Raw genomic sequence first — 23,805 nt, 5'->3', positions numbered from 1 at the left:
TTACACGTCCACGTCCGGTTATGTTCGGTTTAAGATATTTGTCGGTTCAACCTACCTACGTGGCTACGCCACAAAAGGAAACGGAACAGGTGACGGCAATTGCTTCTTTAACTTATCTTGAACCGGAGATAACCGGACTTAATATCTACTATTTTGTTAAAGAATTTATTATTTTATTATGCTCATCAAATAGGGTATCCAGTTGCTGTTGTCCAAGATGTTTAATAGAATATACTGGAACCAATTTTCATTTTCATTTGTAGATCATTTGTAGATCTAAATTTCCAACGTATTTTTCCTATGCTAACCGGGTTGGTTTAATCTCTGTGTCATATATATATAGTACAGTTTATAATTAAGTGACCATCATGGTTTTGATTAAAAACAAATATGTAATAGCAATTGATTGACGCGTTACAGCCAAAATTGTTGGTAAAATAAACTGCATCTTAATAAGCAACCTTAAAAATAGTTTACACAAGAAATAGCATACATGTTTCATCGTAGGAATTGGTGTCCCAATTAAATATGATGCCTTAGGTCTACTATATATAAATTAAGTTCGAGCTTTTTCTCCTACATATACATATGATATATCTAAGCTGGAAGGCTATATATACCAAAGTCTTCATTGTATCTTTCTTGCTAACCTCGGCGATCTCCGAACATGTCCGCCTGATAAACAAAATTTTGATTAATAAAAGAAAAGAGGAGAAACTCTTCATCAAAATCGTTTTAAACAACATAATATATTGATGTTTAGTCGATATGATCGCTGGAAAATTTAACTAAAATTAATTAAACAAAAAAAAAAGACACATGTTATTAAACCCACAAATTCTTACTTAGGAAGAGCCTGGGAGAAAGGAAATGCTCATACGTTTCAAAGAAGTCCTTATTTTCTCTTTGAAGTCCTCTCCAAACTATCAAACATAAAACATTTTATAATATGTCCTATTGAATATATGAATGATGAGCATGATCCAAGAAACTCTTAACAATATTTTCTCTTAATTTCTTTGATTTAATTTGTTTTCACATAACATGTTTGACGAAAGATGTTTTGAAACAATTTGGATATATAGTCGACTGTGAACAATAGTATGCTATATATGTAACGTTGTAAAGACTAATTAACCGGTGAGGGTAACGACTGGTAGAATGCTTGCGTGGTGGTCTAACGCCTTGACGCAGTCATCACGAGTCATACGGAGTAGAATGCACCTCTCTATCATATGTTGAACCTAACAAAACCAATTCCACTAATAATGAAAACTATAAAAATTACATATGTTTAGTATGAGTGTGTGTAACTGTGTATATATGTACCATGCGAATGTATGTATGTGGTTGGCAGTGGAGACAAGGGAGGTTGTGTTGTGATTCATCACGATGAGTACACATTATCTTGCCCTTCTCAATTGCTCTTTTGAAGATAGTTCTTCTTCTTCTTCTCCTTCGATCTTCAGTTATTTGGGAACAAATCCAAGAAGTTTGGAATTATGAGTTATAACGGAAAGGAACAAAACATGAAGATATTTTCTGTGACAAAATTAGGAAGCTTCTAAATATAGATACACATGTGGATATATTGGATAGTGTCATTTAATGAGTTATCCAAGAGAGATCCAAGTGAAGGGCTAAAAATAGAGGAGAGGATCCAAAGGATAGATTCTCTATCCTTCACTTTTTCAACTTGGATCGCATTTTATTTTCTTAGTTGGAACTAACTTGTCTTTTGACTATGACTTCACAGTTTGCCTTTGTTTTTTTCTTACTTTCTGGGACATAGGTTCTCGACCAAACTTTAATTAAGGTTCCTTCGTCAGTTACTCAAACAGGGCAAGTTAATTAATGAGGATTACAAAGACTAGTTAGTTACCGGACGAAATACTTTTGGAAGGTTTAATTAGAAACCAAATAGCCAATAGAAATGATTTTTAAATATTTGAACCAACTCATTTCACAACTTGAATTTCATTTATTTTTGGTCAATTATTGCAAGAAAACCGACACTATTCTAACCCAAACCGAGTTTTACCATATATGATTAACATTTGCCATATAAAAAATAACACATCATGGTTAAAATAGAGTGATTAATCGCTAGATACTGTATTAGGGCAATAAATCGTTAATTTCAGGAACATAACAAAATATTTTATATAAATTTTGAAATTTTGTTACATAAAATAAGATCTGGTATAAATTTATTGTTAATTTAAACCTGCTTGCTTTATACTTGTGTTAAGTAATATTCAAATACTAAAAAGATGACGTGAAAATATGTTATATATTTTAATATTTAACACCCTTATGTTATATTCACGTCATATACTCATATTACAAGGAAATTATATGAACGTGAAAATATGTCCCATATATCTAACAACAATTTCTAATATAACATATATTCTAGTTTATATAGTTCCCTTGGACGGTTGGACCGGAACGAATTTTATTTGGAATAGAGTGTTAAACCCCTAGATGGATATCTACCTGACTACCTTCAAACATATCACAAAAGTGACTGGTCCCTCGTAAACGTTAACATTTGAATTGTGCGGCCAACCAAATGCCACTTAAATCATCAATACACGACAAGTTTTTGTATATGGAGGCAAATTGAAAATTAAACTATGAGGCTCTCCGCAAATTTAGTAGTTTAGTGTGTGGTTCTTGTGACTTGCGAGTCTGTGTGTGTCTTCAATGGCCCTTACGCCTACCAACCTGCAGGTCTCAACGCTTGTGCAATCACGGTAACTGCTCTCTAGTTTTATAGAAAAGTTAAGATTCTTTAACAAATAATATTGGGGTTTACATAATTGCCTAAGAATTGAGCTTTCAGATGAAGTTGCCGGAGGTTTTATATCAATAAGGAATTTAATTTGTGGTTGAGAAAAAAGTAATCTTTAAGACATGTCAATACTAAATCATCATGATTATCGTCCGTCCACATCTTGATTCTTGAACAACCAAGTGGTTTCCGATATGGTTAGGGACTTAATTAGGGTGTTAAATCAATCTATTATACGAAGAAAAACTTACACGTCATCAGTAGATTACATTGGAGGTTTGCTACTAATATACTCCCTCCGTTTCATAATATATGATGTTTAGAGAAGTATTTTTGTTTCATAATATAGGATGTTTATAACTTTCTATGCAATTTTTTGATTAATTTTATATTTTGTATTATGCAGTCTTGTTTATAATTGGTTAAACTTTGTAAAAGTAACTATTCCTTAATATACGTGTTTTAACTAAAACATCATATATTTTGAGACGGAGTGAGTATGTTCTTTTAAATTACGGATATTTTACCTTCCAAAAACTGTAGTAAAAGAAAAGTCGTACATTTCAAAAACTGTTGCACACAAATAAAAAACATTTCAAAAACTAGGTAACAGTACCACTGTAATAAAAAGCATTAGCAGCGTCGCTTGCATGCAGCATTAGTAGACTAACCCGAGACCGAGAGAATATATATATCATCATGCATCACATCAAAATTCCAGTTTACCCAATCAAAGCACGATGAGAAACAGAGACTCAAACATTTCAGAGGCAAATATAGACACTACCTTCACAAGGATTAAAAAGGGCTACACGTACAAATATTTAATGAATGTGATTATATGTGAACAACCGAACAATGAACAAACATATGGAAAGATTCTCTTAATAGTTGTAAAAATATGAAGATGATAAATACACATGAAATTTTATATGGATAATACAAGGAGACTTAATAATACTATGATAAATTTCGTCTATTTATGTATGCAAGAACAGTTCCGGTCTACACGTTGGCTGCTATGAATATAGGAAAGACTAGTTCTTCCATTAAATTGAAGACCAAATAAATTCCTTCCACATAATACCAAATCATGGATGGTTTACTTTTTTACGGAACCCTGTGGAAAACAGACCCAAAGTCCCAAACCAATGAACCATGCATGAGTGGCTTACTTTACAGAGTAGTAAGGCCAGCCGGATTAAATCAGTATAACCAGAATCTCACAACCAATCATACAAAACATTAAATACTGTTTTAGAACGTTACAAAACGCTTCCAGAAATTATTAATTGTTTATACAGTTCACAGATGTTAAATGTCTGAACTGGAAAAACCTGATAAATAATTAAAGATAAACTAAATTAAATTGGTGTAGTAGCTTGGGAAATGAAATTAGCTTTTTACTAGCTAGTGGAAAGTGAAAACAAATTTTGACATTTGCTACCACGAATTTCAGATGACAGTTTCAAAACTAGTCTTGGAAAATTACCAAAAAAAAAAGGTCAAGGGTTTCATACCTACATGTCCCTTAATTTTTGTTGGTCCTGCAGGTTCAATATCTTTGTTACATTATGTTCAATGGCCCCTTACAATCTATTCTACTAGACCGTCAATATTGAAATAATAGGATCTTATCAGTCTGCAGAGAAATCAAAGTTAACAACAACTTGAAAGAAAAGCAAAGGTATGCACTGGACATAGTAAAAAAAAGCTAAATTGTATATATAACAAATCTTCAACCAAATATTGATTGGATATCGTGTAAAAGTTACAAAACAAAATATAGTACAGATAATAATAAACTGATTGCGTCTGTGTGGTTGCAACCACTAGAAAAGCCTTTTGCTTTTTCTATTTTTTCAAACACGCATCAGAATCATATATATTCCCTCTTCTCTTTTCTGTTTTTTGTTTTTCTTTTCTTAAGTTAGAAAATTAATGTTCCTATTTTTTTACGAAGGTTAATTTATAGTATAAGATTTATTACTACAGTGTTGCATATTTTCGAAGCAAGTAAGTAACAATAATAATTATTGCATCCGACAAACCTGGCGTGCGACGGTTTGGTCCGGTCCACGTCTTCCCAGAAAGTCACGGTAACTAACTTACTCCAACCAACAGCTTCTTTCTTCTTTCCCCACCCCCCGCCAAAACTTACCCGCCATATTTGCCCAACGACCAGGCGCGTGTACCACACTCGCATTTAAACGGCTCCTTCCTATTCTGACTGACTAAAGAGAGATCACGGCGAAACACGTTCCTCGTTGATGATACCTTCTCCGTTACGGTCGCATGAGAATTTGGGTAGTAAACTATCTCCAACAGTTTTCCCTATTTTTTTCCTCTATAATAGAGATCTTTATAATAGAAGTGAGTTTTACTCCAATCCACCTATATTCTCACCTCTAAAATAGAGTTCCTCTATAAATAGAGGAAAAAATAGCAATCTCTATTTTAGAAATAAAAATAAAGGTAGATTGGAGTAAAATTCACCTCTATTATAGAAGATCTTTATTATAAAGGAAAAAATAGAGCACCATTGGAGATGCTCTAAGGCCCTGATTGGTAATAGACTTTTAAGACTTTAAAATTATTTAAAGCATTTACAGTCATTTTTTAGCTAATCAGACTTTTATTGCTTTTATTTTTTTAAAAGTTTTGAAAGCCACTTCTTTTTTTTCCTTCCCAGTTTTCTCATTTTTTTAAAGCTGCAAAACCATGCTTTAAAATTAAACAATTACAAAAACATTCTTTTTTTTTTCTCCCCATTATATTTAAAAGCTCTCCAAAGTATTTGTATATATATTTTACATATTATACTTTTACAAATTAATAATTCTCATTTTTTTCTCTTTCTTTTAAGATCCATTTCAATAATAATTTTTATTTTTTCATCATCATCATTAACAATGGTGTAAAAAAGTTTATGAAATTCTTCATTAATAAGAGAGTAACATTCAAAACAATGTATTGATTAGTATTTAATGGATTTTTGACTACTCATATAACTACTCAATTAAAAAAACATACAAAACAATTAAAATCAATGAAAATCAGTAAATCAGTCACCAAAAACAAAAGAAAAAACAGAATTTTCAAACAAAAAATCACATATTTGATTGACTTACATTTTTAAAATTTTTAATTTTTCATCAATAAAATTTATTCTTGTTATTAAATTGGTATATAAATAAATTCTGGCATAATTTATATTTATTAAATTGTATTATTAATATATAATAATAATGTAAAAACAACTACAACTTTAAAAGTTGCTAGTAAACAATCATATTTTAACAGTTAAAGTTTTTACAATCAAAGCATCTACATCCCAAATTCTCTACAGCTAAAATTTTAAAGTTAAAGTCTCTACAGGTAAAAGTAACAGTCGTTACCAATAAAGATCTAAGTTTTAAAAAAATGTATGTGGAAAGGACCAAAATGCCCCTACGCGTTAGTTGAATACACCAACAATCTCTGCTTTGTTCTACACTTCAAATTCTACTACTGTCATAATTCCCACACTGTGGAATCCGTGTCCATGCCTGACTTTGAATTTGACGTAAAACGATTATTCATTTATTATTATCATCTCCGTTCACATTCATTATTACTATATTTTTGCATTATACTATATAGAAAAGCAAATACAGTGTTTGATGGTCGTTGAGTGATTTGATTATAAAAAAATTAGGGAGACAGAGTTTGATTTTCTAATAAACAAATATCTTTCCATAATGTATAATACATAGAGCAACATCGGTGTTCGTCGTTCGTGGTATTGATGTAATCGGTTCGGTGGAATATTTTTAAATTCTTTTATATATATAATAACGTCCCTCGTTGTATTGACTTCCAAAGCATCCAATTTGAATTGTTCACATGTAACGTCCTAGATAACTTGTAAGAATATTAAAGAATCCAATGGTAAAATACACTAAAAATATATACATTTTCAAAATGACCAATCTATGACGCAGTTATGTAAGTTAAAGAAAAAAAACAAATCATAGTTGGTATAGCCTATCATCCGATCATTTAAATTAATAACAATGTCGGTGATAAACACGTTTTGAAGCATTTTACGATTTCGTTATTTTGTTAAAAAATATTCTATTATATAGATGTATTTAAATAAAAACTTCTTGAAATTGCTAAAACTTGTAAGGTAACGCGCCTTGTGATTATTTTCCATAACTTCTTGTATTCAACCAAAATTAGTTTCAAAACGCACCATCTTAATAATGGTTTATCACAATTAATAGGATTGATAAATCAGTCAAACCTATAATTTTATGGGAATTAGCAAAAAAGAAAGGAAACCATAAAAAAAAGAAAAGAAAGGGAAGGTAATAATGAAAAGTTGGCGTAATGAAAGAGAGAGATACACTACACAACTCACGAAAGCAAAGCAAAGAAACGAGAGAAAGAAAGCACCACCACCAGCGGTTCTCTTGTTTGGTGTTTTACACATTTTACACTTATCAAAACCATTTTTTTGGGGATTATTAAATAAAAATTGAATTTTGTCCCCAAACCCAACTTCCCCCACTTCTTCCACCACTGTCCCGCTCCATCGCACCCGCTTTGCTTACATTGCCATTACCCATCATTCATTTTTTTCTTTCTTTCTTCTTCTTCCGTTTCTTTTGCCTCTTTCTTTTGTCTTCTTCCTTTGAATTTTCATTTTATATTTAAAACCAAAGAAAGAAAAAAAAAACCTTTTTTTTGTGGCTTTTAATTTATTGGGTCTTGTTCTTCTTCTTCTTCTTCTTCTATTAGCCGTTTCATCTCTTCACAAAAGCATCTTCTTTTCTCTGTCAAGATCCTGAATCATCGGTTCGTCTCCTCTCGATTTCTTAGCCTATTCTTTTTTTATGATAAAGAAAATTATGGGCTATATAAAACATATCAAACTTTGTTTTTTTTTTTTTGCTGAGTTTATGAGGTTTTTTTTCTTTTTCGGTTTTTCTTATATATGCAGGATCTGAAAGGAGAACTAGAGTTTCTTGAATCTTACTGGAAATCTCTGTAAAAGGGTATACTTCTTTTTATTCCTTCTTCTTCTTCTTCTTCTTCTTGTATTCGTTATTATTATTTTTTTTTTCTTTTTTGGAAAATTACAATATATTTAGGGTTTCTGTTTCTGGGTTATATGGAGTTATGACTCGTTCTTTCAACTTTTTTTTTGTCATCTTTCCATGTTCCTCGAGATTTACCTCAATTCAGTATCAGTAAGTTACATATTTACTTGGAACTTTGACTTTTGAAACAATCAATCATTCACTTTTGTATCCCCTCCGGTTCATCAGGCAAATTCATATAAATCTTTATTGCTTTGTTAAAAAATAAACATTTTACATTCCTCCACAAGTCTTTCTTTACATTTTGGTTTTCATTATATATATAAATAACATCAACTCTGTTTTTATGATCCAGCATTGTCTCGTTTACAATATTCTCTGCTCTGTAACTCTGTTTGGTATTTGGACTTCTAACTTTATATAGACTATGATTCATGTTTTTTTTTTTTTTCATTTGAGGAGTATGTTCATTATTGATTTGTCTCGTATAATGACTACCTTTTCCTTCACTGCAGGTTTTATATTCTTCTGTTAGTAACTCTAGATCAACCGAGAGAGTCGAATACTTAACATTCATAATACTTTTGTTGAGGAAGATGCTAAGCGGAAACAATGGAAACACCGTTCCACCGGTTTTCATGAACGAGAACCAGTTGCAATACCAGACTAACGTACAACCGAATCAGCTTCATTTGTTCAATACCAGTAAGTTTTTTGGTTTCTCATTGTATCATATAAATCTCAAACTTTGGCATCAATCACTCTTAGAAACTTACAAATTCTTTTTGTTTTTATTATTGTGCAGTGGGAGGTGGATGCACTGTTGTTGATCCAGTTAACTATTTTGCTAACGATAACCTCGTTCCAATGATTCGGCCTAACAAAAGAGGAAGGGAAGCCGAAAACTTTAGTAATATTCTAAGACAGCAGAAGCTTCAGATGTCTTTGAATTATAATCATAACAACATTGGTGTTCGAGAAGAAGTCCCTAAGGAGAATCTAGTCCCAACTGGTCTTACACTATCTTATGATGACGATGAACGCAACTCTTCGGTGACTTCTGCTAGTGGTAGCATTGTAGGTGCTTCTCCTATCTTCGATGATAGTCTTAGGACTGACCTCCATAGACAAAAAGATGAGCTTGACCAGTTCATCAGGAACCAGGTACTGATTGTCTCTGCATCTACTCTGTTTTTTTTTTTCGTTTTAAGGTTCTTTGATTTGTAATGTTTTTTTTGTTTACTTGTGTGTGTGTGTGGTTCAGGCAGCTCAAATGGCGAAAGGTGTGAGGGATATGAAACAGAGACACATTGCGTCTTTTCTCACCACTTTAGAGAAAGGAGTGAGCAAGAAGCTTCAAGAGAAAGATCACGAGATCAATGATATGAACAAGAAGAATAAGGAGCTCGTGGAGCGGATAAAGCAAGTGGCGATGGAAGCTCAGAATTGGCACTACAGAGCAAAGTACAATGAGTCTGTGGTTAATGTCTTAAAGGCAAATCTCCAACAAGCAATGTCACACAACAACAATGTCATGGCTGCTGCAGACCAAGGCAAAGAAGGGTTTGGAGACAGCGAAATAGATGATGCAGCTTCGTTATACATTGATCCAAACAACAAGAACAAGAACAACAACATGGGGAGTCAGAGGATGAGATGCAAAATGTGCAGCGCAAAGGAAGTATCGGTGTTGCTTGTGCCATGTCGGCACTTGAGTTTGTGCACAGAATGTGATGTATTCACTAAGATTTGTCCTGTATGCAAGTCTTTGAAAACTTCTAGCGTTCAAGTCCTCTTTTCTTGAATTTGTGAGCAAATAGATCAGAAGAAAACAAAGTAAAAAAAGAGAGAGAGAATGATATATAAGTCCTTCAATTCCTACTCTTATATAAAACAAATTATCTATAATCATGTAAAAATTATTTGTATCGGAGGAGTGTTTATTCTGCATCTGTTGTGGACTAGTGTTTAGAAAAAAAAAATAGATTTATGAGTTCTTCCCATAGACCTTAAACACTAGTATCCTTGGTTCAACAGCATCCTTGAAAGAAATAAAGCCTTGCAGCAGAACTCTTTTCTTTCCTGGTAGCTTGATTGAAACCCTATTGATCAATGGATAAAGTATCATATTCTTTAATTGTCAGTTATTCGTGTAACCGATTCATCAAGTTCATCTACTTCTGCTTGGTAACACTCCAATTTTTTTACCGGAGATAAATTTTAACTTTAATTGTTTGTACCCTTTTGCAAGCATCTCTGAGGTCGATGATAACATATAGAATATTGAAAGATAAGTGTTCAAAAGGATCACATGGTTTCTCGATTGATACATCATCCTTTCTGATGATGGCAAGATGAAAGGTTATGAGTACAAAAGTTTAGAACGGATGTGTCACCAATAACGTAATTAAACTGTGCAGGCTTATATCACTGGAAAGTGGAAAGTGACTTGATATCCATGACGATAAAACTCGCCTCTGGTGATGGTTCCGGTTTTGTCGAAAGCAACCATCTTGATCTTGGCCAAGGTCCCAAGGTAATCAGCTCCTTTGATCAAAAGTCCTGATGTGGGGCTACCTTTTAGTGACTGCACAGAAAGTGGCTACTGGTGTAGAGAGGATAAGCCCACAAGGACAAGCACTTACTAATACAACTAGTGCTAAGTGATACCCATGTTTCGGGTTGTGAACCTTCAATGCGAGTGGTATAGCCGCAAAACAGATTGAGATCAGGATGATCGCTGCATATATATACAGAGGATGTTGTTAAGGAAGGGTTATAACCAGAGCACGATGTTTCATAGTCATATACAAACAAACAAGGTTCATATGGATCCACCTTGAGGTACAAGAACATTGAGAGAACGAAGGGTATTGGTAACCATTTTCTTCTTGGTGCCAGTGGGGAAATTAGCGACTTTCCAGAAATTTTGCGCTATCTTGATGAGCTCATCTCATGTAAGAATACGTTTTGTTTCTTTTCTCGTCGTTTCCTTCTTAACCATTCCCTCTTTGGCCTTTGCTTTAAACTCTTATTGTTTCCACAGCAAAACTTCCTACAACAAGACCATGCAAAAGAAAAGAAGAAAAAATAGACTAAGATTTCAAAATTATTAGATGAACATCATAAGTTTAGCAGTTTATAAGAGCCATTCTCGTAACTCTCACTTATAGTTTCGCAGTTTATAAGAGCCATTCTCGTAACTCTCACTTATAGTTTCGAACAATAGAAAATTCATTCAGGAGATAAATAATAGGGGTTACCTGATTAGCCTAACCATGGAGTGGCCCAGCTAAACCATTTAATGCAGCTGCAGAGGAGATATGGATCCGAAAGTGCACTCCCAACCTTCATGAAGAAACATAGTAAACCAAAAACAGAATCATCAGACATAAAAAACAATTGGAGTACAAACTAAAAGTGGAACACAATCATGTATCAGAGCTAAATCAATCACGTTCTGGTCCACCAAGATATTTACCCGTATCAACTGCATCAACAGTTGTAATGATTTAATGTACGTACTCTTCCACATAACGACGTTGGTCCATAAGCAAGCTGCAAATTGAAATCATCATCAGAAGACTTAAAAACATTATTCAGAAGACATATCTTAAGAGAAAGTTTATATCAAAGATCAGATGTAGGAAGCACCTTTAACAAATAATTGGTTTCCAAAATCAGACTGAGACCTGCAAAGACAAAACAAAGCAGAGTTATGTTACGAACAAACATCGAAAGTAAGTAAAATGTATCAAGACCACAAAAAAAACGAAGGGAGCCATCACACATGTCTACAAGAAACATTTGGAGTACTAACTAAAACTGGAAGTCTGGAACACTATCATGTATCAAGACCAAAATAAAACGAAGGGAGCCAACAAATCTCACGGTACGATGTAAACGCTTTTTGAGCAAGGGAGTCTTCCCTCAGTAGCTTATAGCTGTTTCCAAGATGATTTTGTCACCTTCTGCTAGCGCATCTTTTCCTACAAGCTGCATGCAAAACACAATGTGCAGGTCAAATAAAAGTCCTTTTAGAAAGAAATATGTGCTGTGCTAAGACTGATTATCTTCTGTAATGCAAGTCAAATTTAGATACCAAGACTATCGTTCAAAACCTAAAAATGTATTAGCTGAGACAAGAGGTCATTCGTCACGACATTGATACCAATACAAGAATAAGTGACACGTACCTGGAAATTTTCATTAAGATCGCCATCCCTCTGCAACACCTCTCTGGCCTTTATCACCAGTTAGACCTGACAGTCTGTTTAGATCCATCGTTGTTGCAGTTGTCAACTTGTCATACTTTCAGTAATCAATTTGAGGCCCAAGTATTGTCTGAAAATCAGGTCAGTCACCAGCTTATGAGATGAAAAAGAATGAGAGAAAACAAGATTGACATCTAACGTACCCATTCTGCAACGGTATGGCAGCATGCTCCTCATGGCCTAAAGAACCTGGCATGGTTTTGCTGCACGTAAAATACCAAAACAATTAGAAGGACAATGTGTATTCATGTTCAAAACACCAGGAAAAGTGTAAAATTCATTCCCCTAACCACTAAACTATGATTCTAAAGGCATAGGCAATAATAGTTTACCCAGAATTTGTGTATATCCTGAGCTTAAGGCCCTTGCTGTGAACATAATCCGCATGCGCTTTAATACTAGAAGGTAAAGTTGACTTCCTTGGCATCAGAGGTCCCTGGAAAGTAGAGTTGAGGAAGATAACATCAAGAAAAACTGCAGAACAAGAAATGAAACCAGGAATCAAAAACAAGTGTTTAATACCTTGTTGTCACGAGCAATTTCAGCCCAGCAATCACCTGAGGAACAAAATCAGGACTTCAGTACTGTGAAGAACAATATAAACTCATAAATCAAATAAAACAATTATATCACATTACCTTGGGCGTCATCAAACTTATGCCATGTCTCAGGAGCTGACCTCAGATAAGAGGAGTAATGACCAAAATATGCTATATTCCCAAGATGCTCCACAATGGCAGGAAGATGGTATTTTGTAGAAACCTGAAGAAACAAAATGATAACCAGTTAGGATGTTAAAACAAGATGATTTTATGGAACCAAAAGCTGGTCACTTACTTGGGAATCTTGGTTACCAGTGCTCATGTAAGGGGAGCAAGTCCAAAGTCGAAAGGGACCTCGACATGTTTGGACATATCTTTCCCATATATAACCACGTCAAGCTATAATGTACTCTTCCCCATATATAACCACGTCGGTTCATAAGCAAGCTGCAAAATGAAATCAAACATCAGAATACTTAAAAAACATTATTCATAAGACATATCTTAAGATAACGTTTTCAATCAAAGATCTGAAGTATGCTCTGCACCTTAAAACAAATAATTGGTTGCCAAAATGAGACGGTGACCTGCAAAGACAAAAGAAAGCAGAATTATTTTACAAACAAACATCGAAAGTAAGTAAAATTGAATCGATGATAAGACTGTTGTGGCATACATATTAGGAAGACTGTTGTCGATAAGAAGCTTCTGGAGCTCAAGAGAAATCTTTATAGCCTCTCATGATTTGGGATCTGTATAAAAAAATGATCAAAATCTTTGTAACCAATGTGAGAATCATTCAAGTACAAAAGTTTGTGGGTGTCAAAATTGAACAAACCTTAGTAACAGTTGGCATTCTGCAAAATAGGAACGGAGAGCGAACATAGTAGTAGTGATCTGCTGCGTTGTCTCCAAGCCATAGTTTAACCTGAAAAATATTAACATGTAATTAGAAGAAAAATTACCAAAGTGAATATTCAGAAACAAATAAAAGAGGTGTGTTTAGAGCAAGGAACCCATGAGAACGCTTGAGGACGATCAGTGAAAGCCATCACTGAGTGATAAAAGCATCATCCAAACCCTGAAATAACAAAAGCGACAAGTAAATATTAACATGTAATTAATTAGAAAAAGAAAAAAAACCACAGAACCAAAGTGAAAATTCCGAAACAAATAAAAGATATGTGTTTACAGCAAGGAACCCATGAGAACGCCGGAGGATGATCACTGACTGGTAAAAGCATCATCCAAAACCTGAAATAACAAAAAGGACAAGTAATGAGAAGAAGGAAAAACAGAGAACCAAAGTGAATATTCATAAGCAAATTGAGACGCGTTTAAGAACAAGGAACCTGTGGCCTGAAGACGTATCATGGAGAAGATGTTAGCACAGAGAAAAGGAGTGTTCATTTAGAGCCATAACTGATCGATAAAAGGCATCATCCAAAACCTGAAACAACATAAGGGAAGAGACAAGTAATTAGCATGAACATATATAAAGCAACCGATGCAATTTAGAAACCAAACCCTAGCAAAGAAAAACAAGCAAGTAGAAGCGGAAGAACACTAGCTGAAGATGTAGCCAAGGAGAAGAGTCTTCATCAAAGCCATCACTGATTCATCCAAAACCTGAAATAACAGAAGGACAAGTAAAATCGAATGAACATATATATTAAAGAAAGAAAAAGCACCGATGCAATTTAGAAAGCAAACCCTAGAATAGAAGAATAACATGAATTAGGGTGACAATGATCAATCAAAGTCATCACCGATCAATCAGAGCATAGTCCACAAATTTAAATCAACAAAACAAAACACGACAATTAAGTAACATTGTAAATTCAATTTAGAAACCCAAAGTGGAAATTAAGAAGCAGCTATAACGAAGCAGAGGAGGAATTGAGCGACAAAAGTTCATTAAAAAAAGAGAGAGCAAACCAGCGACCAATCATAGGCACCATCAACCACAAGCTACTAACAACAGAAGAAGAGACAAGTAAAAATAAGATTTAGAAATCAAAACCATAGGAGAAGTGAAGATTCAGAAGAGGAACGCATTATTTCATATGGTATGCAACAACATAGTTTAACTTGTTACCTGTTCGGCCAGCTTGTAGCTGTGAGTTCGCATATACTCCATTCCAGTGTAAAAAGTTGGCAAATGACACCTAGAACAAGATAATATCAAGATTCAACCTGCAAAAACACATTTTGTCTACGTTATCAGACGACTTCTACAATGCTTTAGGGCTAAGTATGTATCATTTTGGACACAAGGTTACAGATTTTAGCTTTAAAGATAACAAGAGTAACATGATGATTACCCTGACAATAGCCTAGCGGGAGCGAGATAGGCAGCCATGGCTTGGTCACCCTCCTCTTGGGCGGAAAAATAATTACCAAAACCTATCCAGGCAATAGAATCTGGAAACACACAATAAAACGCATCAAAGAATCTGGAAAACACAATAAGACACAGAACAGAGGTAATTGTGGTTGTAACATGGAAGTCATTTGAGAAATAGAACAGAGGTAAAGAAGGGAGCACTTCACAGAGAAAAAAAAAACCCACCATCATAAGCATGATGTAACATGAGAAACCAACAGAGATATAGGGCAAGAGACCAGATAGTTAACTGATGCTTATCTCTTGTAGAACCTTGAATATAACAAACAACAGGGTATTAGGCTTGAAACGTAGATGCTAGCTCACTAGGAAGATCAGGGACATTACTGTTAACCTGCAAATTTCAAAAACATAGCAAAAACGCACCATCACAAGTATGATGTAACATGAGAAACCAACAGAGATATAGGGCAAGACACCAGTTAGTAACCTGATGTTTCTCTCTTCGAACCCTCCCACACATTAATCCCATAGCCTGGACGGTCTGCATCAAAGAGACATAGGTATTTAATTTCACTTATATAGAAGGAAAGAAAAAAAATCGGTTAAGAGGAAGAACACTACCTGAAGATATAGCGCAGAGAAGACAACAGTCCATCAGAACCATCACCGACCGAGCAAAGTATCCTCCACAATCTAAAATAACAGATCCAAGAGGTAAAGATCAAATGAACATAAGAATATGATCAAACACTAGAAATAGGTGCAGCATGATAGATACATAGGAAAAAGAGGAAAGAGACCAGTTAGTAACCTGTTTCGAAGATGATTTTGTCACCTTCTGCTAGCACATCATTTCCTACAAGGTGCATGCAAAACACAATGTGTAGGTCAAATAAATTCCTTTCAGAAAGAATTATGTGTTAAGACTGATTTTATTCTATAACTGAAGTCAAGTTTAGATGCCAAGATTATCGTTCAAAACCTTAAAATGTATATCCCTGAGACAAGAGGTCATTAGTCACGACATTGATACCAATACAAGGATAAGTTACACGTACCTGGACAATTTCATTAAGATCGTCTTCCCTCTGCAACAACTCTCACAGAAAGATCCCAATGCCTGAAGAAAAGGAAAAAAAAAGAAGCCAATTTTATATACAAGAATTCGAGATAGTAAACCAAGACATGTTTAAACTGAGAATATGTAAGCATACCGTTGAATACTTTTGAGTAGGAAATCAACCAATTAATAGAGGGAAAATGTTTTTTCTGGGATAGCTTTTTGTCCAAACCCCAGAAGACCTGTAGAAGAAAAGGCAAACATAAACGGTGCTAAAATACGAGTCTGCGATAGTTCTAAAACAACACACAATCTGATTTATCTCAATCGAGTACATGTACAATGGAAGATAGGGAAGCAACCATGAAAGACATAATTACCTGCACAATACTAAAAGGGTTGCAGAGGTGACAGGATCTGAAAAGTCTCCTCTAGGAGGTGAAACTGCATCAACTATTGTAACACTTCCATCACGTTCTGGTCCACCCAAGACATTTTACCTTACTAGCATCAACAGTTGTAATGATTAAATAATATACTCTTCTGAGAGACAAACAAAGAAGACCAAAAATATAGATTCGTGTTAGTAAATAAGAAGTGGGGGAAAAGGACAAAAATAAAACAGAGGAAACGAGAGTGACAAGGATGAACCAAACCATCACCGACAGATTTTAGCAGCCTCCTCCTCAATCACCAATCAATCATAGCACTATCCTCCACAATCTGAAACAATAAAAGAAGGAAAAGTGAATAACATGGAATATAAAAGTGAAAATTCAGAAGCGAATACTAAGTTCAGGCAAACTTACTTCTCTGTATTGCTGCAGGGAACAATTGTTGAGACATTATGACAAGCTAGTCTAGAGCGTATTTGACAATCCTTGAGGCTGATGCAACAAAAAAACATGCATACCAAAGTTAAATAGAGACAAGAGATAAAGAAATAAGCAGACATACATACTAAGCACGTCTCATATAACTACCAACTTACCCCCTCCTTATTGCTGCAGGGAACAATTGTTGGTTTTGGCACCACCACCTGAGAGAAAAACAAAGAAGACCAAAAATATAAAATTCGTATTAGTAAATAAGAAGTGGGGGAGAAAGGCCAAAATTCAAACAGAGAAAACGATAGTGACAAGAATGAATCAAACCATCAGTGACAGATTTTAGCAGCCTCTTCTTCAATCACCAATCGATCATAGTATCCTCCTCCTCTTCCACAATCTGAAACAATAAAAGAAGGAGAAGTGAATAACATGGAATATAAAGTGAAAAGTTCAGAAGCGAATACTAAGTTCAGGCAAACTTACCCCTCCATATTGCTGCAGGGAACCATTGTTGTGACATTGAGAAGCTAGTCTACAGCGTACTTGACAATCCTTGAAGCTGATGCAACAAAAAATCATGCATACCAAAGTTAACTAGAGAAAAAAAATAAAGAAATAAGCAGACATATATAATAAGCACACCTCATATAACTGCAAACTTACCTCCTCCATACTGCTGCAGGGAACAATTGTTGTGATCCTTTCACATTATGACATGTTGTTGGTTTTTGCACCACCTCCTGAGAGTAAAAGAAGACCAAAAGTCGTGTTAGTACATATGAAATGGGGAAACAAGGACAAAAATCAAACAGAGAAAACGAGAGTGACAAGGATGAATCAAACGATCACCGACAGATTTTAGTAGCCTCCTCCTCAATCACCAATCGATCATAGTGTTATCCTCCACAATCTGTAACAATAAAAGAAGGAGAAGTGAATAACATGGAATATAAAACTAAAATAATCAGAAGCGAATACTAAGTTTAGGCAAACTTACCCCTCCATATTGCTGCAGGGAACCATTGTTGTGACATTATGACAAGCTAGTCTAGAGCGTATTTGACAATCTTTGAGGTTGATGCAACCAAAAAACATGCATACCAAAGTTAACTAGAGACGAGATAAAAAAATAAGCAGACATATATAATAAGCACTTCTCATATAACTGCAAACTTACCCCCTCCATATTGCTGCAGGGAACAATTGTTGCGATCCTTTCACATTATGCCAAGCTGTTGGTTTTTCACCAGCTCCTGAGAAAAAAACAAAGAATACCAAAAATAAAAAGTCGTGTTAGTAAATAAGAAGTGGGTAAAAAGGACAAAAATTAAACAGAGAAAACGAGAGTGAGAACCGATCACCGACAGATTTTAGCAGCCTCTTCCTCAATCACCAATCGATCATAGTATCCTCCTCTACAATCTGAAACAATAAAAGGAGGAAAAAAATTCAGAAGCAAATACTAAGTTTAGGTCAACGTAGAAGCCAAAACCAATTTAGAAATCAAACTCTAGAAGATGAGAATTCAGAGTCGAAAGCCATAACTGGATTATAACACGCTTCCAAAAACACCTGCGAAGAAGATAGAAGAAACGTGTAAGTAAATAAACAAAGAAAAAAAACCAACACGCTATATGAGAAAGTGAGCAGGGAAAACCTAAGCAAAACAGAACAAATCTTTATACCAGAAACCATAAATGGTCTTGCGCTTTAGCAAGTCATCATCATCATCTCCACCAATGCCTTTTTCTGGTAGTCCTGAGCAAATATGACAATCCTTGAGGCTGATGCAACAAAAAAAAAAAAACATGTATAGCAAAGTTAGCAAGAGACAAGAGATAAAGAAATAACCAGACATATACAATAAGCACGCCTCATGACTGCAAAAATTACCCCATCCATATTGCTGAGGGAAAAATTGTTGTGATCCTTTGACAACATCCATAAATTACAGTGGTGCAAATCTATACCTCCAGATGTATGTTTCTCTTTTTATCATTCAAGTTTTGAGAGGCTGTTTGTAGTCACTGACAGAAGCTGCAGAGGAGAAATAGCATCAGAACAACACTAAAGAATCATTATCAAAAAAATTCTCATATGAAATGTGAAAAAATCACCAATAAACAAGAGACAAAGTAATAGAAATAAGCAGAGATAAGCATGTCACATGACTGCAAACTTACCCCGCCCATATTGCTGCTTGTTGGTTTTTTTAACTCCTGATAGAAGCATTGTTGTGATCCTTTGACAAGCTGTTGAGGAGTAACTCCAAAAGAATACCTGCATCAATGAGAGAGAGAGAAGATATCACTGATTAGAGAGAGCAATAAAATGAAATAAAAATCCAACAGAGGAAACGAGTGAAAAAGATGAATCAAACCATCACAGGAATATCTTAGTAGCCTCCTCCTCAATCACCAATTGATCATAGTATTATCCTCCACAATCTGGATTGCGCTTTTAGAAAGTGATCATTTATGTCCAGTGATACCTTTCTCTGGTAGTCTTGAGCAAATATGAGAATCCTTGAGGCTGATGCAACAAAAAAAGAAAAAGAAAACATGCAGACCAAGTTAACTAGAGACAAGTGATAAAAACTAAACCAAACATATATTTAAGCAAGTCTCATGAGTGCAAACTTACCGACTCCATATCGGTGCAGGGAGCCACTGCTATGATCGTTTGACATTATGACAAGATGTTGAGGAGTAATTCCAAAACCCTCCGGCAGAACCATTGTTGTGACATTATTGACAGAAGCTGTTCAAAACAAAGAAGATCAAAAATATAAAAATTCGTGTTAGTAAATAAGAAGTGGGGGGAAAAATAAAAGGGACCAAAACAACACAGAGAAAACGAGAGAGTGACAAAGGATGAATCAAACAAACCATCACCGATAGATTTTAGTAGCCTCCCTTTTTCCTCAATCACCAATCGATCATAGAGTGTCACCCTCCACCACAATCTGAAACCATATTAAAAGAAGGAGAAGTGAATTAACAGATATGGAATATAAAAGTGAAAAAAATTCAGAAGCTAATACTAAGTTCAGGATCAACGTGACGAGAAGTTAAAAAAAAAAAAAGCAAAACAAATTTAGAAATCAAACCCCTAGAATTACAAGTTGAGATTTCAGAGTCGAAAGGCCATTAACTGGATCATAAATCATACGCTTCCAAACAAAAAACACCTGCGAAGAAGACAAACGAAGAAACGTGTGTAAGTAAATAAACAAAGAAACAAGCACGCCAGTGTGAAATTTATTGTTAAGTAATTTAAGAAAGTCTCTTCCCTAATTCTACAATCTGATTTTTTTTTTTTTTAAAAAAAATCGAACCCTAGAAGACAGAGCAATTCAGAATCCAAAGCGAATAATTCGTTTCCAAAAAAAGAAAAAACAACGAGAAAGAGAAGCCTTAAGAGGAAGAACACTACCTCCTGAAGATGATGTAGCCACGGAAAAGACATAAAAAACGATCCATCACTATTGGTGCGGGATTCAGCACCCCCGATATACCGAGCTAAACCAGAAATACTAATTGATTAGTTAACCGGAAAACCGGTTAAGGGCTCGATTAGGTCAACAAGAAGTCAGTTCGGCCAAAGTGTAGCCTTGAAGAAGAAGAAGTCGACTTCCACTTTGGCACGGCGGCCGACTGAAGCAATGAAGCAGTTTTCCATATCTCACTTCGTCCGATAAGGAAAGTTAATATATTGTAATCTTAGAACATGTATAAAGAAGGAGAGACTTCTCCATTCTAAGGCATCCAGAATAAAATACAATAATCGAGTTCTCCTCTTGTTCAGAGCAATAAACCCTAATTCCTTTGAGTTCTACTTCTTTACTTTCAATCTGAGGGCTTAGATCTATTTTCTAGAGAGATAACTCTATTGAATTTGTTTCCCTCCTTAAACAAATTCATTGTGGAAACCTAGTTTCTACAATTGGCGCCGTCTGTGGGGACGCAAATCGTCTCTAGAAAACTTACTCTCTAGCCCTACAATAATGTCTTCCATCATCAACGAGATCCCGAAGCAAACTGCACAACCTCCAGCATGCTCGATCTCACAGGTGTCGCATCCACTTAGGATAACGTCGCAACACGAGGTGGCGTTTCGACCAGGCCGGCCATCGCCGTGTACTCTCGTCAGCGCGTCAACGCAACGACAAACCAGGCCGAAACCTCCACCGAACTCCCAGTCGGGATCAGATCCGAAGGGGAGACCAGCCAGGAAGCGGGGCGAACTCAAGTAGAGCTAGTCAACCTCGACACAGAGCTCACCGATGAACAACACCGTAACGAGGAGGATGCGCGCGTCACGGAGCAGCAGCTCGACGCACAGAACGGGAACCTCCCTGTTCATGCCACACCGGCGGTCCAGAACCCGCAGGTCATCTCCATGGAGGACTTCAAGATCTTGTTCGGCTCCAGGACGAAAGAGATTTACCAGATGATTTCCGATACCAATCGCAGGGTCGACGCCGTAGTAACCCAGACAACCCCATCGCAAGTCTCTGCCGGACAATCACCAAACTTGGGCGGTCTCACTCGTCGTCTCGACTTTTCGGACGCACAATACGAGAGGAGGAATCCTCCCCCTCACACCACGTCGAGTATTCGACCGACGAATCCGAATTCGCGGATACACGAGAGCTCGGCCGCCCCGGTCGCCCGCCTCACAAACCCCAGACCTTGCTTCGAACTCGAAGAAATCAAGTCGCAGATTAGCGGCATGAACACACTCCTCCATCGGGCTATCAGCACAGCTCCGGAGATTGATAGAATTGTCAAGGTGACTCGGCAGTCGCCCTTCACTCAACAGATAACGCGAGCTGCCGTACCGAACGTCAAGCTGAAGCTTCCAATCTACCAGGGAGACAAAGATCCGGTCCAGTTGATGACGTCCTTCATGGCAACCATGTCCAAAGCACGATTCACCGACGAACAGAGGGACGCCGGTTGCTGTCAGCTATTCGTCGATAGCCTTTCCGGCCCTGCCTTGGTATGGTTCACAAGGCTCGAGCCGAACTCAATCGACAACTTCGACCAGTTGTCCAAGGCTTTCCTCAAGAATTACCGAATCCTCATCGAACGAGGCGTGACAAGTTCGGATCTCTGGGAGATGGCCCAAGAACGAGGAGAGCCCATCGCCAGTTTCTTGAACAGATTCAAGGAGAAGCTAACAAAGGTGAACGTCCCGGAGGACGCTGCAATGGCAGCCTTCAGGAAGGGCCTGATCCCTGGATCACCATTACGAAAGGACCTCAATATCCGGGAACCCAAGGACCTTGATGACACACTGCATCGAGCTTCCAGATTCGCGCTCGATGAGGAGGAAGAGGCCCAAATAGCCGCGAAAACTCACGACGAACAATCGTCGCATCCCCCCAAGGCTAAAAACCGGGTGGAACATCACGAACCCCGCAAGCACCACGAACCTCAGGATCGAAAAAAGGGCATCATCCACGCAGTCTCCAGGGCGGAAGAACAAGACAAGCAGCCGTCTGACCCGAAGGAACTTTACTGCGACTTTCACATGACCCCCGGTCACTCCTCACATGAGTGCGTCCACCTGAAGAATTATTTGTACGGGAAGTATCTCTCTGGCGAAGTCGAAACTGTCTTTCAGCCAAAAAGCGTTCGCGGAGGCAGAGGTCACCGTGGGGGATGGCGTGGCGGACGATCTAATGGAGGCTGCGGTGCGGGTGGCGGACGAGGCTACAACGCACCACCTAACGCAGTCCAACAGCCGGTCAACCAAGCGTTCGTGAACCTCCAAGAGGAGGCGCCCCAAGCATACGAACTGCCCGGCCCTCCCAAGCGGCAGAGGGGGCAAAACCCAGAGCGGGCCAATTCCCCTCCCCGAGGACGAATAACCATGATACTTGGCCCACCGGAGGACTGCGCAGACTCCGTCCGCGCGTTAAAGAAGAGGGCACGACAAGTTTGCACCCTTCGAACAGCTCCGAGCGAACCTTCACTCTGTTCGGACCCGATATCATTCACTTTGAAGGATGCTAAAGGAATCCAACATCCCCATTCGGACCATTTGGTTATCGAGGTCACAATGGGCGATTTCAACGTCGAACGAGTCCTGATCGACACTGGGAGCACCGTCAACGTACTATGCTGGCAAACGTTAGAAAAAATGGGCGTCACACCAGACCAACTGAAACCCGAAACTCGAACGCTGACGGGCTATGATGGGGTCGCTAAGATGTCAATGGGCGACGTAAAGCTACAAGTACGAGCTGGCGGAGTGACCCGGAAGACTAAGTTCGCAGTCATTGATGCACGTCCGATCTACAACGCCATTTTAGGGGTACCATGGATATATTCGATGCAGGTCGTGCCATCGACCTATCACCTCTGCCTCAAATTCCCGACCACCACAGGAATTTGGACACTTTATGGCGACCAAAGGGTAGCCCGAGTGTGCTCTGTTATCGAAAAAAAGCAGAGGACGGCGGAGAACGCATAGCAATTACAGAGCGGGGACCATCTTACCGGTCCCCACAAGCCGGAGCGGGATCGCCTCAAGTCTCCGGAGTGTCGAATCATACAGGCAAATATAGACCCCTCCGACCCCTCGCGGACCGTCGGCATCGGGTCCGAACTCGACGAACTCATAAAGACAAAGCTGATCGCTTTTCTGCAATCTCAAGCTTCCACATTCGCCTGGTCAACAAAAGATATGGTCGGGATAAGCCCCAAAGTCATGTGCCATAGGCTCAACATCGATCCCACATTCAAGCCGGTCAGACAGAAACGCAGGCGTTTGGGCCCGGATCGAGCCAAGGCGGTCCAAGACGAAGTCGAACGACTACTCAAGGCAGATCAAATAGTGGAAGTCCAGGACCCTG

General features: G+C 37.2%; 4 protein-coding genes across 53 annotated transcripts; 2 read left to right on the top strand and 2 right to left on the bottom strand.

Moving 5' to 3' along the window:
• Positions 1-426: 426 nt before the first annotated feature.
• Positions 427-1,615, bottom strand: LOC104769248 (uncharacterized). Its single transcript, XM_010493414.3, has 4 exons — positions 1,330-1,615; positions 1,139-1,244; positions 846-923; positions 427-675 (listed from the first exon to the last, which is right to left on the bottom strand). Exons 1-4 carry the CDS (start codon positions 1,402-1,404, stop codon positions 629-631), a joined length of 306 nt encoding a protein of 101 aa, XP_010491716.1. The 5' UTR covers positions 1,405-1,615; the 3' UTR covers positions 427-628.
• Positions 1,616-7,095: 5,480 nt separating this feature from the next.
• On the top strand, positions 7,096-9,834 carry LOC104769238 (BOI-related E3 ubiquitin-protein ligase 1). Its single transcript, XM_010493403.3, has 5 exons — positions 7,096-7,639; positions 7,785-7,839; positions 8,400-8,589; positions 8,690-9,048; positions 9,149-9,834. The coding sequence occupies exons 3-5, from the start codon at positions 8,481-8,483 to the stop codon at positions 9,686-9,688; spliced, it is 1,008 nt and encodes a 335-aa protein (XP_010491705.2). The 5' UTR covers positions 7,096-7,639; positions 7,785-7,839; positions 8,400-8,480; the 3' UTR covers positions 9,689-9,834.
• Positions 9,835-10,141: 307 nt separating this feature from the next.
• On the bottom strand, positions 10,142-20,376 carry LOC104769159 (alpha-galactosidase 1-like). 50 transcript variants are annotated; one of them, XM_087508301.1, is made up of 47 exons: positions 20,050-20,376; positions 19,829-19,905; positions 19,584-19,700; positions 19,321-19,472; positions 19,124-19,220; positions 18,834-18,977; positions 18,626-18,724; positions 18,486-18,512; positions 18,306-18,362; positions 18,118-18,193; positions 17,938-18,007; positions 17,794-17,850; positions 17,604-17,680; positions 17,424-17,499; positions 17,265-17,337; positions 17,102-17,149; positions 16,920-16,997; positions 16,767-16,833; positions 16,491-16,653; positions 16,265-16,352; positions 16,109-16,170; positions 15,862-15,906; positions 15,672-15,743; positions 15,538-15,591; positions 15,273-15,441; positions 15,025-15,124; positions 14,799-14,896; positions 14,272-14,329; positions 14,053-14,150; positions 13,893-13,954; positions 13,717-13,781; positions 13,539-13,628; positions 13,377-13,452; positions 13,249-13,287; positions 12,996-13,147; positions 12,797-12,920; positions 12,681-12,715; positions 12,491-12,594; positions 12,302-12,361; positions 12,081-12,228; positions 11,776-11,880; positions 11,539-11,576; positions 11,366-11,442; positions 11,148-11,232; positions 10,723-10,939; positions 10,530-10,624; positions 10,142-10,446 (listed from the first exon to the last, which is right to left on the bottom strand). In XM_087508301.1, the coding sequence occupies exons 35-40, from the start codon at positions 13,020-13,022 to the stop codon at positions 12,183-12,185; spliced, it is 396 nt and encodes a 131-aa protein (XP_087364427.1). In that variant the 5' UTR covers positions 13,023-13,147; positions 13,249-13,287; positions 13,377-13,452; positions 13,539-13,628; positions 13,717-13,781; positions 13,893-13,954; positions 14,053-14,150; positions 14,272-14,329; positions 14,799-14,896; positions 15,025-15,124; positions 15,273-15,441; positions 15,538-15,591; positions 15,672-15,743; positions 15,862-15,906; positions 16,109-16,170; positions 16,265-16,352; positions 16,491-16,653; positions 16,767-16,833; positions 16,920-16,997; positions 17,102-17,149; positions 17,265-17,337; positions 17,424-17,499; positions 17,604-17,680; positions 17,794-17,850; positions 17,938-18,007; positions 18,118-18,193; positions 18,306-18,362; positions 18,486-18,512; positions 18,626-18,724; positions 18,834-18,977; positions 19,124-19,220; positions 19,321-19,472; positions 19,584-19,700; positions 19,829-19,905; positions 20,050-20,376; the 3' UTR covers positions 10,142-10,446; positions 10,530-10,624; positions 10,723-10,939; positions 11,148-11,232; positions 11,366-11,442; positions 11,539-11,576; positions 11,776-11,880; positions 12,081-12,182. The 50 variants fall into 50 exon arrangements, with proteins under 50 accessions (XP_087364427.1, XP_087364433.1, XP_087364438.1 ...); XM_087508307.1 differs by having other exon boundaries at positions 15,273-15,359; XM_087508312.1 differs by having other exon boundaries at positions 15,273-15,359; positions 17,790-17,850; positions 18,302-18,362; positions 19,580-19,700; positions 20,050-20,373.
• Positions 20,377-20,946: 570 nt separating this feature from the next.
• LOC104778664 (uncharacterized) lies at positions 20,947-23,423 on the top strand. Its single transcript, XM_010503114.2, has 2 exons — positions 20,947-21,012; positions 21,117-23,423. Exons 1-2 carry the CDS (start codon positions 20,947-20,949, stop codon positions 23,421-23,423), a joined length of 2,373 nt encoding a protein of 790 aa, XP_010501416.2.
• The last annotated feature ends 382 nt before the right edge of the window (positions 23,424-23,805 follow it).

Source organism: Camelina sativa, chromosome 3 (assembly GCF_030686135.1).
Source record: "Camelina sativa cultivar CO46 ecotype springtype chromosome 3, ASM3068613v1".
Classification (NCBI taxonomy): Eukaryota; Viridiplantae; Streptophyta; class Magnoliopsida; order Brassicales; family Brassicaceae; genus Camelina; species Camelina sativa.
This window is presented reverse-complemented; position numbering and strand designations above follow the sequence as displayed.

Coding starts and splice junctions, on each gene's coding strand:
- LOC104769248 (XM_010493414.3), bottom strand. CDS start 1,404: ATGTGTACTCATCGTGATGAATCACAACACAACCTCCCTTGTCTCCAC. Junction 1,245..1,329: donor CACATACATACATTCGCATG/GTACATATATAC, acceptor TGGTTTTGTTAG/GTTCAACATATGATAGAGAG. Junction 924..1,138: donor ACCAGTCGTTACCCTCACCG/GTTAATTAGTCT, acceptor TATGTTTGATAG/TTTGGAGAGGACTTCAAAGA.
- LOC104769238 (XM_010493403.3), top strand. CDS start 8,481: ATGCTAAGCGGAAACAATGGAAACACCGTTCCACCGGTTTTCATGAAC. Junction 8,590..8,689: donor GCTTCATTTGTTCAATACCA/GTAAGTTTTTTG, acceptor ATTATTGTGCAG/TGGGAGGTGGATGCACTGTT. Junction 9,049..9,148: donor ACCAGTTCATCAGGAACCAG/GTACTGATTGTC, acceptor TGTGTGGTTCAG/GCAGCTCAAATGGCGAAAGG.
- LOC104769159 (XM_087508274.1), bottom strand. CDS start 13,022: ATGAGCACTGGTAACCAAGATTCCCAA. Junction 12,716..12,796: donor TAAGTTTGATGACGCCCAAG/GTAATGTGATAT, acceptor TTTGTTCCTCAG/GTGATTGCTGGGCTGAAATT. Junction 12,362..12,490: donor AGGATATACACAAATTCTGG/GTAAACTATTAT, acceptor TTTTACGTGCAG/CAAAACCATGCCAGGTTCTT.
- LOC104778664 (XM_010503114.2), top strand. CDS start 20,947: ATGTCTTCCATCATCAACGAGATCCCGAAGCAAACTGCACAACCTCCA. Junction 21,013..21,116: donor CAGCATGCTCGATCTCACAG/GTGTCGCATCCA, acceptor ACGACAAACCAG/GCCGAAACCTCCACCGAACT.